This window comes from Mixophyes fleayi, chromosome 4 (assembly GCF_038048845.1).
Source record: "Mixophyes fleayi isolate aMixFle1 chromosome 4, aMixFle1.hap1, whole genome shotgun sequence".
NCBI classification, from domain to species: domain Eukaryota; kingdom Metazoa; phylum Chordata; class Amphibia; order Anura; family Limnodynastidae; genus Mixophyes; species Mixophyes fleayi.
In genome coordinates, this window is record NC_134405.1 from 118,903,962 (window position 1) to 118,920,281 (window position 16,320).

Genomic DNA, 16,320 nt, shown 5'->3' on the forward strand with positions numbered 1-16,320 from the left:
AGGGCAGTGTGAGAGAGGGCAGTGTGTCTGGATGCAGAGGGGGCAGTGTGTCTGGATGCAGAGGGGGCAGAGTGGCTGAGGGTAGAGTGTCTGGATGCAGAGGGGGCATTTTTGCATACAACTAAATAAGTATTTCTGTCCTGACCTAAATACTTATTACAATTTTTTGACCCAACTACTTTTAAAACAGGACTGCTCAATAATTATTTTGGAGGGGTGCCTTGAAAAAATTTGGAGACTCTAAGGGTGCCGTGAACTGCAAAAGTTTGGGAACCACTGGTCTATGGTATTATTAGCTTCAGTAATAAAATGATCTCATTTTATCTAGCATCTATACTGTATAGAAGAGATCCCTAAAAGCCTGATAGCAGCTGCACATTTGTACCTAGTTTCAGCTGGAGAGCCACATGTTGTCTAAGCCTGGACTTTGTAGTAACCTGTTAGCGAATAAAGGTACATTTATACATTCATTTGTTACCATGGAGAACTGCTGAGAAATAGATCCTGCAAATAAAGTAGTTATTTACATAATAACGTCTTGAGAAAGTGGTTATTCACCTTCAAACAAGACTTCCTAGCAACATGAGTGATTTAAAGGCCAAAAGCTTTGAGTTTGCCTAAATTGCAGAACAAAATGTAGAGAATAAATTTCAAGTTAAGCAGTTATATTTCTATAAAAAATAATTATATGATTACAGTAAGTTAAATATTGAATAACTGACTGTTAAGTGAAAAGTCCAGCAGCACTGGTAAGGCTTGCGTTTTAAATTCACAATTTTGGCTATTTGCACAGACTTTTAAAGGAAATTACACTATAATTTTGTAATGAGATTTTTAATTTTAATTTTCCACTCGGATTAAAGTGGTAGGCACATGGACGGTGCAACCGGGAGGTCTACGGATCATGTAGTTCATTGAATTAAATTTCCTAGCAATTGCAAGACTAAAACAAGGTACTAAATCCAATTATGTTCAAGATGAAATTAATTTAATATGCAGTAAATTATTCACATCTGCATTTCTTTTCCCAATATCAGCCCTACACAACTGGAGTCCTTATGGTAAATTAACACATCAGGCTTTAAAAATATCTAAGCCGAGTCATATGCATCCCTAGCAATCAGGAAACAGCTCATTTGGCAGCAAAACCGCTAAAAAAATCCTCCTACATAAAAGATCTATTTTTATCATTAACGCTGACCATATATAGGGCCTGTTGCTCAGCCTGAGTGCAGAGTGTTAGGAACATTTTGCAATTTGGAGACACAGATTCATTGAGATCCGGTCATCAGAAGATACAGGTACAGGACAATACCATTCATCTTCTGATCACATTTACCAACATGAACCCATATATCCAATGGGGATTGTTATTATCAGGCGTAGCACTTGTTCTAAGACCACACACAGTGATGTCAGGTCAGTTGGCGGATACTGCCTTGTGTAGCCAGTGTTACAGTAATTGTATGTTTTCCCCCACAGCAACGGCTAATACATTTTCTATCACATAAAGCAACTAGAGAACTGTCTCATATTTAAGAAAGCGCAGTACATAGTTCTGCTTGTCGAGGAGTTTCTATTTACATGTAATTATTATGCAGACCTACAGTACATACATGCCTACTCTCCTGGAAAATCTTTGAGGCTCCTGAATGTCTGGGAGTCTTCCTGGACTCTAAGCAGTGGAGAAGGCCCTCCCGGATCCTGCTTCACTTTCTAATGAAGTGGGTGGGGCCTTGATGCAATTCAATGCAAATCACATCATCACGGCCCCGCCCCGGCTACACAATGTCGCAAACCGACTGTGCAAAAAAATATTGTCTCTTCTTGTCTGCATTCAAGAGTATGTATGTATATATGCCTTGGGTATTTGCTATAGATTTAGCTTGCAAATGCAAACTGACACAATTTTCTGTGGACCGCCAAGACATCATTGCCACTTAAATGTATGGGATCAAAGGTCATTTCCTGTGGAAGAGGCCAGGCAGATGAGAAATGGTTAAAACAGACCAGGAACACATAGATGGTTGAACTTAATGAGAAAGTGCATATGGCTTCTGATGTGCAGCTAGAGAAATATGGCTTTACAAGATAAACTGAACTCTACACTATGTTTTTCATGGCAGACAGGTTTCATGCTTTTTAAATTTTTCATTCCAATAGAGGCTGACATCATAGATATAAATCTTTGTCTTAAGCTTAAAATAATATTCATTACATTCATACTCTTTCCAGCACTTGGCATCAGACACTGGAAACTATACTCACAACATTTATTCAGAGAGTTTTAATTGGGCTCCTGGGAAACAACAGTTAAATGCAGGTTCATGGGTAACAAAAGAACACATGACCACTACGTAGACACATTATATTGATAAATGAAAACATTTAAAAACTATATATGCCGTGTATGCCTCTTCTTACTATCTAAACATGAGATTACCCATCTTTGAAGGATGCTCTGTTCAAAGTTTATTCACTCCGGAAGGCCAAGTAAAGTGTCAATAATTTTTCATCATAAATTGACAATTGCATAATGCAATCTATTGATATTTCATATTAGCTCATACTAATATAGATAATAATATGTACCCTAATGTAATAGCGTGTAGTAAATCAGCAAGGCCCAAAGCCCACTTATACTTCTGCTACAGATACATAATTATTTATAATGCACAAGTTTTAGTTTGCAATGAAAGTTGCTTGTATAATATCTAGGTGTTTTAATTAAGATACATTGTTTGACATTCATTGCTTTATGTGTGTTTTGCAAGTTGATACCCCTATTGTACTTGCCTGTTGGCAACTTGAAACAAAGGCATATTGTACTCTGTCTGTAAGAAACAGTCCTGCTTACTTAATTCATGACATCATATAGTGTGAAAGCATTCGCAGAGGAAAGTAACTGTTTGGGGCATATTCAATTACGTTTCTGGTCTGCGGGATCACGCCGGAACGGGCCGCAAAGTTAATCCATGGTACCGCAATAACGTTGATTTTTGTTCACACCCCATAGGGTTGCGTACGAAAATCTGCATTATTACTGGCAATACTGCGCAGGTTCCGTAGTAACGCTCGTTACCGCGGACCGGAATCCTAATTGAATATGCCCCTTTGAATGAAACAGTTAAGACAAATACTATTAAGTATGAAGAGCAGCTCAAACAACTTGTTGGTTAATAACAAAATGTTACTCTGCGAACCTATCAGGGAGAGTGGCAGTGCCCTGGGTGCTCCCTTTGGCGCGACACCCATCACACTCGAAGAGGGCAGCTCTTGTGGGTAACTTTCACCTGTCAGACAGCCCATGATTGCCATGGAGCAACAGCCGGAACATTCAGAGGTAAGAAGCTACAGCTGCAGCTCTTCCATGTCAGTGGCTGGCACCTAGTGTGGAGGCATCACGGGAAATAAAACCACCGAATGAGTGACATCATGGTGATTTATGCGTGCCCTATACCTTGGCACCCTAGGCAACCTTCTTAGGTCACATAGTGGTAGCGCTGGCACTGGAACCGATGCATCTCATTCATTTACTTACCTAGGGCCTGATTAAGGATCTTAACTTGAGAAACTTCTTATTTCAGTCTCCTTGACAAAACCATGTTACAATGCAAGGGGTGCAAATTAGTATTCTGTTTTGCACATAAGTTAAATAAGGACTGTTTTTTCATGTAGCACACAAATAGCACACAAATTACTTGAAAGCTTATTTGTACACTGAAATTTAAAGTTGATATGTGTGTGCTACATAAAAAAACAGTCCTTATTTAACTTATACTAATTTGCACCCCTTGCATTGTAACATGGTTTTGTCCAGAAGACTGAAATAAGAAGTTTCTCAAGTTAAGATCCTTAATGAATCAGGCCCCTAGACCTCAATGTGATATTCAGACTTCCTACGTTTTACTTAATTTGTCTACGTTAAATCATTAAAAATAATATTCATCTGCATTTGTTCTCAACAAGTTTTTCTGTTTCTGAAAATGTTTGACATTTTAAATCAGGTGCAACTTAAAAACGGGTTTATCTTGCAGCATAGTTTATTAACGAAAAAAAATTATATTTTGCTTAAACTTGTGAGCAGCAGACACCACAGTAAGTTCTGTCGCCCCGTTGGCTGTATTTTCTTTGAGCTGACATATTTGCAAGACAGAACTTCAAAGCAGCAACACATTATGTGTATGTATCATTCTGAATCTGCCAAGCCATGTGTAAACCAGACGACTGATCTGTATAAAAAAAACTGTCTTAAAGTAAGTTGTTAGAACTTAGATTCACTGTAAATTCTTTTCCACAAATAGATATTTATCAGTGCACAAAAATCCTAAAACACCATACTCACAATATGTGTAAGATAAATGAAAGGTAACATTTTTACATGGCTTACAAACAACATAATTACCTTTTAAACCAGTGTTGTTAAGCAAATTAAACTCCATCTAAACATAACCAATTACAGTGTAAAACTGGGAACAACTTGACATCCATAACTTTTAGATATAAGAGAATGTCTCTAAAATCTCAAAGTTAAAGGTGCATAAAAATATTTAATAACTACGGGCCTGATTCATTAAGGATCTTAACTGAAGAAACTTCTTATTTCAGTCTCCTGGACAAAACCATGTTACAATGCAAGGGGTGCAAATTAGCATTCTGTTTTGCACATAAGTTAAATACTTCTCATGTAGCACACAAATACTTAATAGCTTTGTTCACTGAATTTAAAGTTGATATTTGTGTGCTACATGAAAAAAACAGTCAGTATTTAACTTATGTGCAAAACAGAAAACTAATTTGCACCCCTTGCAGTGTAACATGGTTTTGTCCAGGAGACTGAAATAAGAAGTTTCTTCAGTTAAGATCTTTAATGAATCAGGCCCCACGATTTCACCAAAAATGAAATAAGTATCAATGTAAATAAACTTTTATGCTGAATCAAAGCAAACAATCAAGTGAACAGAGAAATGGGATATTGTAGGGAAAACAATATTATTGAAACAACAACAGACAGCTGATTTTAGAAGTGTAATTCCACCACACTGTCACCATTATCTAGTCCCATAAATGCCCACATTGAATATGTTAGCTCAACAAAAGGTCTATTACTAGCATGTCCTTTCATATTATGCATGTTGCATGTTTTCTTCACGACCTAATCTGTATGGTTTCATCCCACAGTAGCTGAGAGAAAAGTCAAAATACAACAGTGTGCAATTAGCAGCTCAACTGTGAAATTCAATGACAGCATAGGCCCAAGTCTACCTTTGCAGCTCAGACTATGGGAATTATTTATCAAGACCCTATATGGAATATTTCCTATCACAGCGATTGGGCCATAGATGATACTCTATCTATTTTATGAAAAAAAGAAGAAAAAAGGGAAGCTAGAGTAGCTAAGCCATGCTCAGCTCCCCAATTATACTGTCTGGAAGCACAGTGTAGGGTCCCTCTGTGTATGTGTGAGCTGTTTCCTGATTCTTAAAAGAAAAAATTATAGTAATGATAATAATACAAAAAACAGAAATAAAAAATATTTTATTTTGTTTTAGATTTTTTTTTAAGTGTAGAAAATAGATTAAAAAACCTATTGAGACAAGGAAAAATGCTTTATTTTACTTTTTTTTCCCTTAATTGACCCCAACTATCTCTAACCAGAGCTGGCAAGAGCAACAGGAGAATAGTAGCAGTATTTCTACTGCCATTGTCCTTGGTAAACAGAAGAAGGTTCGCCAATGTGCTCTGGCAAAGACTATCACCGGTGATAGGCTTCACCGACCCGGAGGACGTTCTTAAATAGGGAGAAGCCCTAAATTCGGCGATCTAAATCCTACATATGTGGAGGTAAGCATGTGCAGAAAATGCTTAATTATGATTGTCCAATCTTCCACACAGTGGTAAATTTGTTTCAAGTACAGAGTAATAAAAATTCTGAAACTTGGATGAACAACTTCTTAAACTTTTGGATTAGATCACATTGCAAAAGACTAATAATATTTCACACACACAGTGATAACTATATCAAATATGGTTGCTTCACAAGAATAAAAAAGTAGAGTGTATGGGAATCTTTATTTGTTAGTACATGCGCATCTACTCTTACAAGTTTATTAACACAAACATTGCAAAAGGAAAAATCACATTCATTTCCGTTGCATAAAGTGAAGTTAAGGAAAGATTACAAACACCTAGTAATGAGAAACTAATAGAATTCTTCAATTATTCAAAAGAAAAAATCATCAAGACTCATTTGCTAATATTTCATTTAGGTGCAAAATTTACACTAAACCACTGCAACCAGTTGCTTCACTTGATTTCATTGTCAGATATAATATTGCAATTGCTGATTGGTTGCTGTGACTCTACGCAAAACGTTACCTAAATGCAATGTTTTTAAATATCGTTTGAGGAACTATCAGGTCCTTCAATGTGGTATTAGTTTGGCAGCATCAAGTTACTATCAGAGTGTTGTGTAGTGTTCAAGATGCAGAGAGGAGCCCAGCACTAACACCCAAAACACAAGTTTATTCAGGATAAAGGTCTCCTTACAACAGCAGCAGAGACCTAAATTTCTTTCCATAAGTGCTCAATGTTCTTTTTCTATATGGCAACATAATGTCATGAACTGGTACTACGCCACACAGGGCAGTTTTCAAATTAAGTAGCCACAGTTTAGAAAACTGTTGAGGTAGAACACTGTTAGGCCTACACTATTTTAAAAAGGTGTCTGGATTAGAATGTTGACTGTAATTTTGAGATTGAACACTGCCTGTATGAGTGAGTGGCAAGAAAAACTGATATTGGGTACAGCTTTTGTAACTGCCTTGATATTGTACACATATAGGAGACGAGTAATCTGTAGCACATCTTGTTCTCACTGTTAAGTGTTAACAGTGGAGTAAAACATATACAACACCAAACCCTGATAGCACCATTCCATCAACAAAGCATGTTGATGGCCCCATTATATTCTGGGATGCTTCCAACAACCTGAGTAAAGGGTCTTATGAAGATCAAGAGAAAGACATGTGTCTAGCACAATCTCTTCCTATCAGAGGCGGAACTAGCAAGTTGTGGGCCCCAGGGCAGGGAACTAGGGAGGAGGGAAACAGGGCCCACAGCTCACTAGTTCTCAGTGCAGCGGGTCCCATTATCTCCACCACTGCTTCCTATATAGCAAGCACATTCAGCTAGGAAAATCATTCACTTCTCTGCAGAATAACCACCAATCAAATGCAAGAATTGAATGACTGAGCAAAACAAAATGAATAACTTCAAGCCACCTACGGGCAAATATCGTAAGAAATAAATGGCATAACTTGAAGACTGCAATCTCAATAAACCCATCTTGATAAAGTACAATGGACAAAAGCTGCAGTATTCTGTTAGCAATGTTCGTAATGATTATATGAAACCACTCTTGAGTGGTGTTGATGCAAATGGGTAAATGGGTGTGCCTTTAGAAGAGACAGATATTTTATGTTAAGCAGCACTAGTCTGACAAGTTTTGCTTCAGTTTAATTTCACCCGACATAAACAACTTTATTCTTCTCCTAGGGGTATTTAAATCTGAGGATACAGATGGACTGCATTCAATGTATTACCTTTTCTTTGTAAGACAGTTTTACGTCAACTGAGCTGATCTGGATTTGTTTTACAAAATAATGCAGAAATTGTTTTTTATTTGATTTACTTATAGCGAATGGATGACAGCTGTCATACTTCCTTCCTCTTGCAATTGATTGTTTAACAGTCAATTGTTGCAAACTAGTAGTAGTCGTCTTGTTGGTTTGCTTCTGGGATGAAGATCCAACCCCAGCAGCAGCGGGACTAACGCTTAAGAATTCTTCAGAGGAATCCCGGATAAGGGAGGAGTCATCTAGCCTTAGCAACTTGGATGCAGGACTAACTCCGATCACTAGTGAGGATAAAGATGAGAGAAGGGAGCTAGCTAATGCTGGACTTCTTACTGCTTGTTATTATTTTTTTAGCATAAGTTTCTGATTTTCCCAAAATCTTCCCATGAACTCTCTTCAAATGGCGTAATGTGGATGAGGTTCCTACCTCTACTGACTGTGGCTTTACAAATGCTATAAATTACTGGACAACAGTTGTCAGGAGTTGAGTAAAAATAATTCCACACATAAGAGGTGGGAGGTGGATTTTTTGGGATTTATGCCCTGGCATGACAAGGGCACTGGCAAGAACTACTTCTTCTCACTGGCAAGAACTACTTCCATTGGTTACACATATATCATCATCAACAACATCCTCATTAGTGCCGTCATCAGCAACACAAATATCCCCCTCATTCTTTTGCAAATCCAAAGTGGCATCCTCAGTTTCTATATCACCAGCTACACTTGGGCTGCTCATCCACACATTTGCAGAAATGGTGAAAGGAGGCTTCTTTAGGAGTACAGTATCAGAAAAGTCAGGCTTAGACACACGTGGATAGACTCTCCTCAACGGTTTTGTGTCATTTCTGAACATAAAGTTTCTTCTACTACCTTACATGTTGTTTCCAGCTTGATTTTTACACATTAAATTTTTCTGCGTGAGTAATGGTACTGTACAATGGTACTGGAGAGTGACAAGAACACTGCTACCCCTTCTGTTTCTGTGTGAGCAATGGCACTGGAGAGTGACAAGAACGCTGCTACCCCTCCTGTGTCTGTTTGAGTGATGGCGCCGGGACTTTGGTGGAGGGAGGTACTTATGGAATCCAAATCCAGCGAGATCCGTTGATGCTACAATGGCGCTTAGCCTCAATTTCATTTCCGAGAACGTGGGAAAGTACAGAGCCGTCTCGGCACTCAGATTTGGGATGTTCGGGTGGGCTCAGTTTTCGGAATATGAAACGTCCTCTAAATGTCCTTTGCCCGTTTCATAAAAGCCCCCATGCTTTCCAATCCTAAAGGAATTAAATTGATTGCAACAATCTAAAAAAAAATACATTTGTCCTGGTCTTTTGTTAATAAAATAGGGACTTATTGAGATGATATTTGGCTTGTAAACATGAAATATGAAAACTGCAGCAATAACAGTTCAAGTAGCTGTTTCAGGACACCTGCCGTAAGAGGCCAATTTCTTCCTCAAGAGTTGTGATGCATTGCAAACATTGTATCTGAACAGATGGAAGTTTTACCATTTGTACTTTATATAAGATTTAGGTTGCAGATTTCTGTTCATGTGCTATTACTATGTGCTATATAAAAATTAGTTTTATAGTGCTTTGTGTGATGCAATATAGCATAATTATTTAATTTAATAATAAAAAACAGTAGTAAAGATATTCCATATTGTGTCTGAGCAAACATATTAAAAAGCATATAATATTTAATTACTAAAAATATGGCTGGAAACACAATAAAATGCAGAGTTCTTCTAAAATGTCAAATATAAACACAGGTGAGGTAAGCTGTGTTTAAATACCTAACCTCTTACCCAGTATTTATTCATATATGCACACTCTGTGTATGAGAATTATTTTTACTTGGCTCTCATAGCTCAAACTCCAGATCATTACTACGTCTGAACACTGAAGAGCTTGTTCTGCAGGCCAATTGTATTATTTGTTGAAATAGCAAGTGATGTTTGAGCATAGTGTTCCCTTGTTCGCTTGCCTTCATTGATGGCTAAGCTAGATTTATGTTAAAAGACAATTCCAGTACCCATACTGTGGCTAAGATAAACCTAAATAAACCTAGGTGCTATAAGTTGTCTTCAGAGATCACATAATAAATTTATTGGAGTCCACCTGTGTACAGTAAAGTGTTTCAGACCATTTCAAAATAAACATACCTGTCTGTGAGAGGTCAGAGAGCGTTAGTTACTGCGGTTACAAGCAAGGACTTTGTTTTGAAGATCAAAAGTAAAGCAAGTTCAAGAAAATTATATTTAAAATAACCAACCAGGAGAAGACATTTAACATACACTGGAGCATTGTCCACGCATCACAATATGGCACAACTGTTCATTTGCTTTGCTAATTTCCTTTGCTAATGATAAAAAATAGACGTATTTGTGTAAGGTTTATCCGAGTGCTCGAATGGTTCTTAATGACATTTAGCAAAAAGTTAATGCACACTTATCACAGTCCCTGTAGAGCTCTACGGGGACAGGTATTAGTCAATTTAAAAGATTCTTCAGCAGGCGCTCCATCTCAGGATGGCGTTACTTAACCTCACAGTTGAAAGTGCTATGTGCATGTGTCGACAATAGCCGCGCATGCACCTAGTACCTCCTCCTTTCACGGAAAAAAAAAAAAAATCTTTGTGGGTGGTCTGCAGGAAAAATAATAAATAGACCTCTCAATACCATTAGATTCACTAGATTCTGACTAAATTGCCCATGGTTTGTTTGTTTTCCTGTGGTAAAAAAATTAGATTGTAAAATCAATTGAGAAAGTGATGGAGGTGTCTGAATGAGATTCTCTAATTGTACAGCATGATGGAATATGTGGGGGTTATATTAACAGAGAAAAATAATAATGGTATATGATATCACACTTACAAAGAGGCCCAAATCTCAATCTAATTGTTTAACATATAATCTTAGGAAACACTATATTTCAGTTTATTATCTAAATTCAGTTAACACTTGTATGCTATACAGTGTCAGACTGGCCTGCCGGGCAGCCGGACTATCCAGCCTGTTATTTTTTTTTTTAAACAGAAAAGAGCATGGCAGAGTGTGCAGGGGGGGCCAGGTCAGCATGGTAGACTGTGCAGGGGGGGCCAGGTCATCATGGTAGACTGTGCAGGGGGGGCCAGGTCATCATGGTAGACTGTGCAGGGGGGGCCAGGTCAGCATGGTAGACTGTGCAGGGGGGGCCAGGTCAGCATGTTAGACTGTGCAGGGGGGGCCAGGTCAGCATGGTAGACTGTGCAGGGGGGGCCAGGTCAACATGGTAGACTGTGCAGGGGGGGCCAGGTCAGCATGGTAGACTGTGCAGGGGGGGACAGGTCAGCATGGTAGACTGTGCAGGGGGAGCCAGGTCAGCATGGTAGACTGTGCAGGAGGGCCAGGTCAGTATGGTAGACTGTGCAGGGGAGGGCAGGTCAGCATGGCACAGTGTGAAGGGGGGCCAGGTCAGCATGGCACAGTGTGAAGGGGGGCCAAGTCAGCATGGCACAGTGTGAAGGGGGGCCAAGTCAGCATGGCACAGTGTGAAGGGGGGCCAGGTCAGCATGGAACAGTGTGAAGGGGGGCCAAAGCAACATGGCACAGGGTGATGAAAGGGGGAGCAAAAGCAGCATGGTGGACGCAGTGTGATCATAAGGAGGCACAGCATGGTGATTAAGGGGCACATTAGTGTCTGTGATGGCACAGCGGGCTTCTGAAAATATAATGTGTGTGTGGTAGATGGTGGCTAAGTATTAATTGTGGGTCCTATTGATTTAACGCCGGGCTGGTTGTAATTTTCGAAATGTACCCATTATTTTTTTCAAATAGGGCCCCCAACATTCCAGGATCCAGACAAGCCGCAACTAAAGAAACCAGCAGCCACAGGTGGTAAAAGTGACAAGAACAGGTAGGACAGTCTGTCAAATGTTCTGAGTCTAGTGCAGGCTTGGCTAACCTGTGGCACTCCAGGTGTTGTGAAGCTACAAGTCCCAGCATACCCTTCCAGCAATAAGCTGCTATATATTGGCAAAGCATGCTGGGGCTTGTAGTTTCACAACACCCGGAGTGCCACAGGTTAGCCAAGCCTGGTCTAGTGGGACAATCCCGATTTTTGGTGACTGTCACAGGTCAAGACTGTGTACTCTTTATACACACACTGCATTCTTTATATACTACACGTGGGCTGACCACTCCCCCTCTAGTGTCTGGTCCAGCCTCTATGATGGCTGGGCACACCCCCTCTTTTGGGCCCCTAGCGATGCAGTCCCCCGGTGGGCCCTTCATGCCCAGTCCGACACTGATGCTATATCCTAGCCAGAGGCATATATATAGCCTAGCATAATGTTCAGATGTACAGAGGTCCTAAGAGAGGGAGCTATTTTGTTACTTATTTACTGTAGCAAGTTTTGAACTCTTAGAAAAACTTGCCCTTGAATTTTTTTTATCTCCGAAGACTCAATCATCTTATAATATTATCTTCCCCATTATTCCTGCACAGGTGCCTCCTGCTATGTGTCCACTTATCTGATATCTCCTGCCTAAAACCAAAAAGCAGAAGGGTCATGAGACTTCTGTTTGATGGTCTGTATTCATATTAAAAATCAAAACCAAGTGAGCTTTAGCTCTTCTGCTCCACATCTCTGCAATCTAATGTCTCACATAACTACCTGTGTTATCTGAGATATCCTCATTGTGACTAGCTTGAATGTGAGCTATTGTCGGAGTGGGGCATCCACATACAACTTTGACTCTAAAATTATACGATCATTTAGTTCTCATCCATTTTCTTGCCTGTAAGTTTTTAATGAAGTCTTTCTAATGTTAACTCACATTTCTTCTCTTTCACTTGTTGCAAAAGTTTTTCTTTTTCTTCCATCGTACATAGTCTTTTCTAAGTCATCTTTTCCCTAGCATCTGTCAACTTTCTGATCTGTTCAGAAGAGTGACTGCTTTTTTTCTACCTGTGAAACATGCAGCAGCAAGAATGGAAAGTTCTTCAAAAACTTTTTGAGAGACTTCAAAAGACTTCACATGTATTCCTTTGCTTTACCACATTTATTTTGTGCCATGGTCTGATAAAAGCATGGTCTGATCAGCTGCTCACTGCATGTGCCACACAGCTCTACAATATAATCTCTGATACAGTCAGTATCTCTTTCCAGTATAGTAAATGGTAGAAAAAAAATAAAGGAAAAACCCAGTAGCCCACATAAATCTATAAAATGAATGATGTACTACGTATTAAAAATAAAACTGAACTAATAAAAGCACAATTATCCAAGAAAAATATATTAATATATTGCAAATATTGTAGTGCTTGCCAGGCTAGTGTAGTGTCCCTCAACGCTTGCGTGAGTCAGTTTGTCAGCTAATGAATGTGCAATGGAACTAGAAACCTGAACTTGGGCTTCTAGTGCCAAATTGGAACAAAAAAAATAAAATAACGTTTAACAAAAATAGAAAAAAAAATAACAAAACATTATATAACTTATTTTAAAGAATACTCTTTATATTGCTCTTTTATTAATGAAGTATTTGTTTCTGGTGGTAACTCTCGATTATCGCCATCCTGAGATGACAATAGTTATAGCAAGGCAATGGCGGTACTTGTACAGACCCAGGGGTAGTGATCACTGGCGATAGCTGGCGAAAGCTTTCACAGGCAAGAAGGCTTCATAAACAGAGAAAAACCATAAACATGCTAATAGGGCTTTCTTTATTTGATAAATAGGCCCTTGGTATGTATATGATATATGCATTATTTATTATTACTTACTATTATATTTAGTTGTGCAATTGGACCTCAAATTTTCTTCCTCATTCTTTATTTTAAATAAGTTTTACCAGTATAAAGTATTAAATTGGTCATAAGAAACTAGATCATAGCACATTATTCACCAATGGGAAAATTGAATTGAATCATTTGCATCTAGTGAGGCTTAAATTATGAGGACATAAGACCATTACCTAATGGTAATTGTTTTGGAACAACTAACTTATTGTGTATCAGACAATTTGGGATATTTAAAAAGCTAAAAACTAGTACACAACTAAAAAGTGTGCCGTATTCCATTGCAACCAATCAGATTGTATTTGTCAGTCGCCTAAACAACACCCCAATCTACACATATCACACTCACTTCTAGCATGATCACAGCCTTTTTGTGACAGGACATAAGTATTTTGACATTCAAAATGCATATACAAATCTGGACTTTTGGAAGATATATATGTTTTTTATTATTATTGTAATTAACATTTATTTATATAAAGCCAGCATATTTCGCAGCAGTTTATGCTTAGTAATAAAACAAGACTGAGTATTAAGAGCCTGACAAAGAGATAAGATAGCTCTGCATGCTAGCTCACAATCTGCAGGAAAATTGATGTTTGATAAATGAGATTTAGTGTCAATATATTGCATATTGGTCCAGCCAGCTTACAAAGGGAAAAGTGCTTAGCAGGGCTACAGAACAAAATCCAAAATCTGCTGTAAGAAAGAGTCATTAACATACCTAAGTAGTTGTTGCTTTTTGTCATTTCTGTAACATTGATTTTCGTGGCCCCTTCTGGAATTTCCACAACTTTATGATAGCCAACTTTAGTTAATACGTGCTTGAAGACACCTGACACAACTTTACATGCTGTGTTATCTCCTCCACAGACTCCACACTTGTCAACCACTTTGTCTGATCCCAAAAAGTCATCACAGCCAATAGTCTGCAAAAATATATATACATGCAGTCAGAATAAAGCACTTTTTAAATCACAAAGAAAGTAGCTCATACCACTATACAGTACATATAAAGAGAATGTCCTTATTGTGGAAAAATCTTCTAAGTGGCACAATAATCTTGTGATAAATTATCGATAAACCATTTACATCACTAGATACAATCACATAACGTAGGGAACAGAAGTCGGATAATTGTTTAGCTTGTACATGTAGTCAGTCTGCTGCCGCTGGAAATGTAGAAGACATTTTTTCTACAATTTCGGTGCATATTATTTATTAATGACAAATAACCCTATTGCCAGGGAGAACAGGCCTGTTTTCTGCTGCTGGAGATCACCATAGCGACATAAAGATTGTATCGCCCACAATCGCCTGTTCTGTGCCATCTCAGGATGATAACAGATCAATTTCTTTTATAAATGCTTTATTCTGAGAATACATTTTTTCAATGCAATAATATTTTCAAATATTATTTTAACTTAATTAAGTTTAATTTTAGACTTTTTGTCTATTAGTAAAACTTAATTCCAAATCTTTCAGTTCCACCATGCATGCAGGATTGGGCTCATACACGTTAACATCTGCAAAGACTAAAAAGTGCAACATTAACTCTATTCCACCCAGGCCAATATCACCAGGGCAAAATAGCAGCCCTGAAATATTTGTTTTGTTAAAATGTGTCAGAAACTGATTTGTTTGTTACCTCAGTAAAAGGCAATTTAAAAAAATAAATACAATTCAAACTCTTTGCTGCTATGGGGCTGTTTGGTTTAAATAAATAGCCCCATGTGAACCCTGATGAGAATGGTTTATTAGAATTAGTGGAATTTGATCCTATAAGTGTTTACAGCATTTGGCACCTAAAAGAAAACATGGGTTGCTTTTTATGACACTGGAGTGCTCTACATATTTACAATTTGTCAGTCTATTGATTTCACCAGTGCCAAGAATTGTTGAGAATTTGGGCCTGCCCGTGCTGTTAGGTAACTATTATTGATATAAAATCTGTATCACTGGCAAATGCAAGTAGACCTTTAGGCAACATAGTATGCATACCACCTTACAGTCTACACTAGTCAGCCATGGAGACCAGCTTTGGCTATTTTTGTGACATTGAGCAGGATCAGATGGTGTGACTCAATAAATGAGGGTATAGCCAATCAGTGTTTTGTTTTTGTTCCCCTGGAGTGTGGAACCATATGATACCACAATTAGGAAAATTGATGTTAATGTTTGTTTGTTGTGTTAAAGAAGATAAGGCTTAGTTGCCCTTTATAACCAAATGGGTTTACATTTATTGAAGTTTAATGTTTTAAAATTGATGTTTTGAAGTTCAGCTTTTTCACCTATAATTAATTCATAATTATACCAATATGATATTTACCTACTGTAACTATGAGTTGTTATTTATTTGTCTGCATACTATCCTGCAAGGGATATGACCCAAGATTATTTTTTGTTCACCATTGTGGAAACAAATTCCATGTAACTCCAAACATTTGCACATAAAAAAGACATGTTCTGATAATCATATGATATCCTCTTTAATTAACTTAGCATTAATGGTATATTGAACAGGATACAAGTATTTCCTCTGCTTTTTTACATTGATAGAATTGGTAACAGAAAATGATAGAGATTAGAAGCATGAGAATGGCATATTCACCAGCTGGCCTGCTGCGAATGAATGTAGCTATTGTTCTGGATAACGTCAATGATTCTTCACATAATTTCTTAAGATTCACTAAGGTATTTGCAAAGGTAAATGCACCTAATTACTTGTAAAAAGGATAGAGGCAGAACACATGGTCAGCTTGAACATTAAGAACGGTCTTGAGAATTCTTTCATTTAATGTGTATAAAGTGAAGATAAAGCATAATTGATGCCAATTATACATTCCTTTCAGTGGTAGATTGCTATGGGCCCTGTACAATGCTCAAGTATGGGTCCAGGG

The 16,320-nt window shown here is 38.0% G+C and overlaps 1 protein-coding gene across 2 annotated transcripts in view; it reads right to left on the minus strand.

Moving 5' to 3' along the window:
• Window positions 1-16,320, minus strand: part of THSD4 (thrombospondin type 1 domain containing 4) — a 637,279-nt gene that overhangs the window by 59,588 nt on the left and 561,371 nt on the right. For both annotated transcript variants that reach the window (XM_075208082.1, XM_075208083.1), the window contains one exon: window positions 14,145-14,349. In XM_075208082.1, coding sequence (XP_075064183.1) covers window positions 14,145-14,349 — 205 coding nt within the window. The remainder of the gene's footprint in view (window positions 1-14,144; window positions 14,350-16,320) is intronic.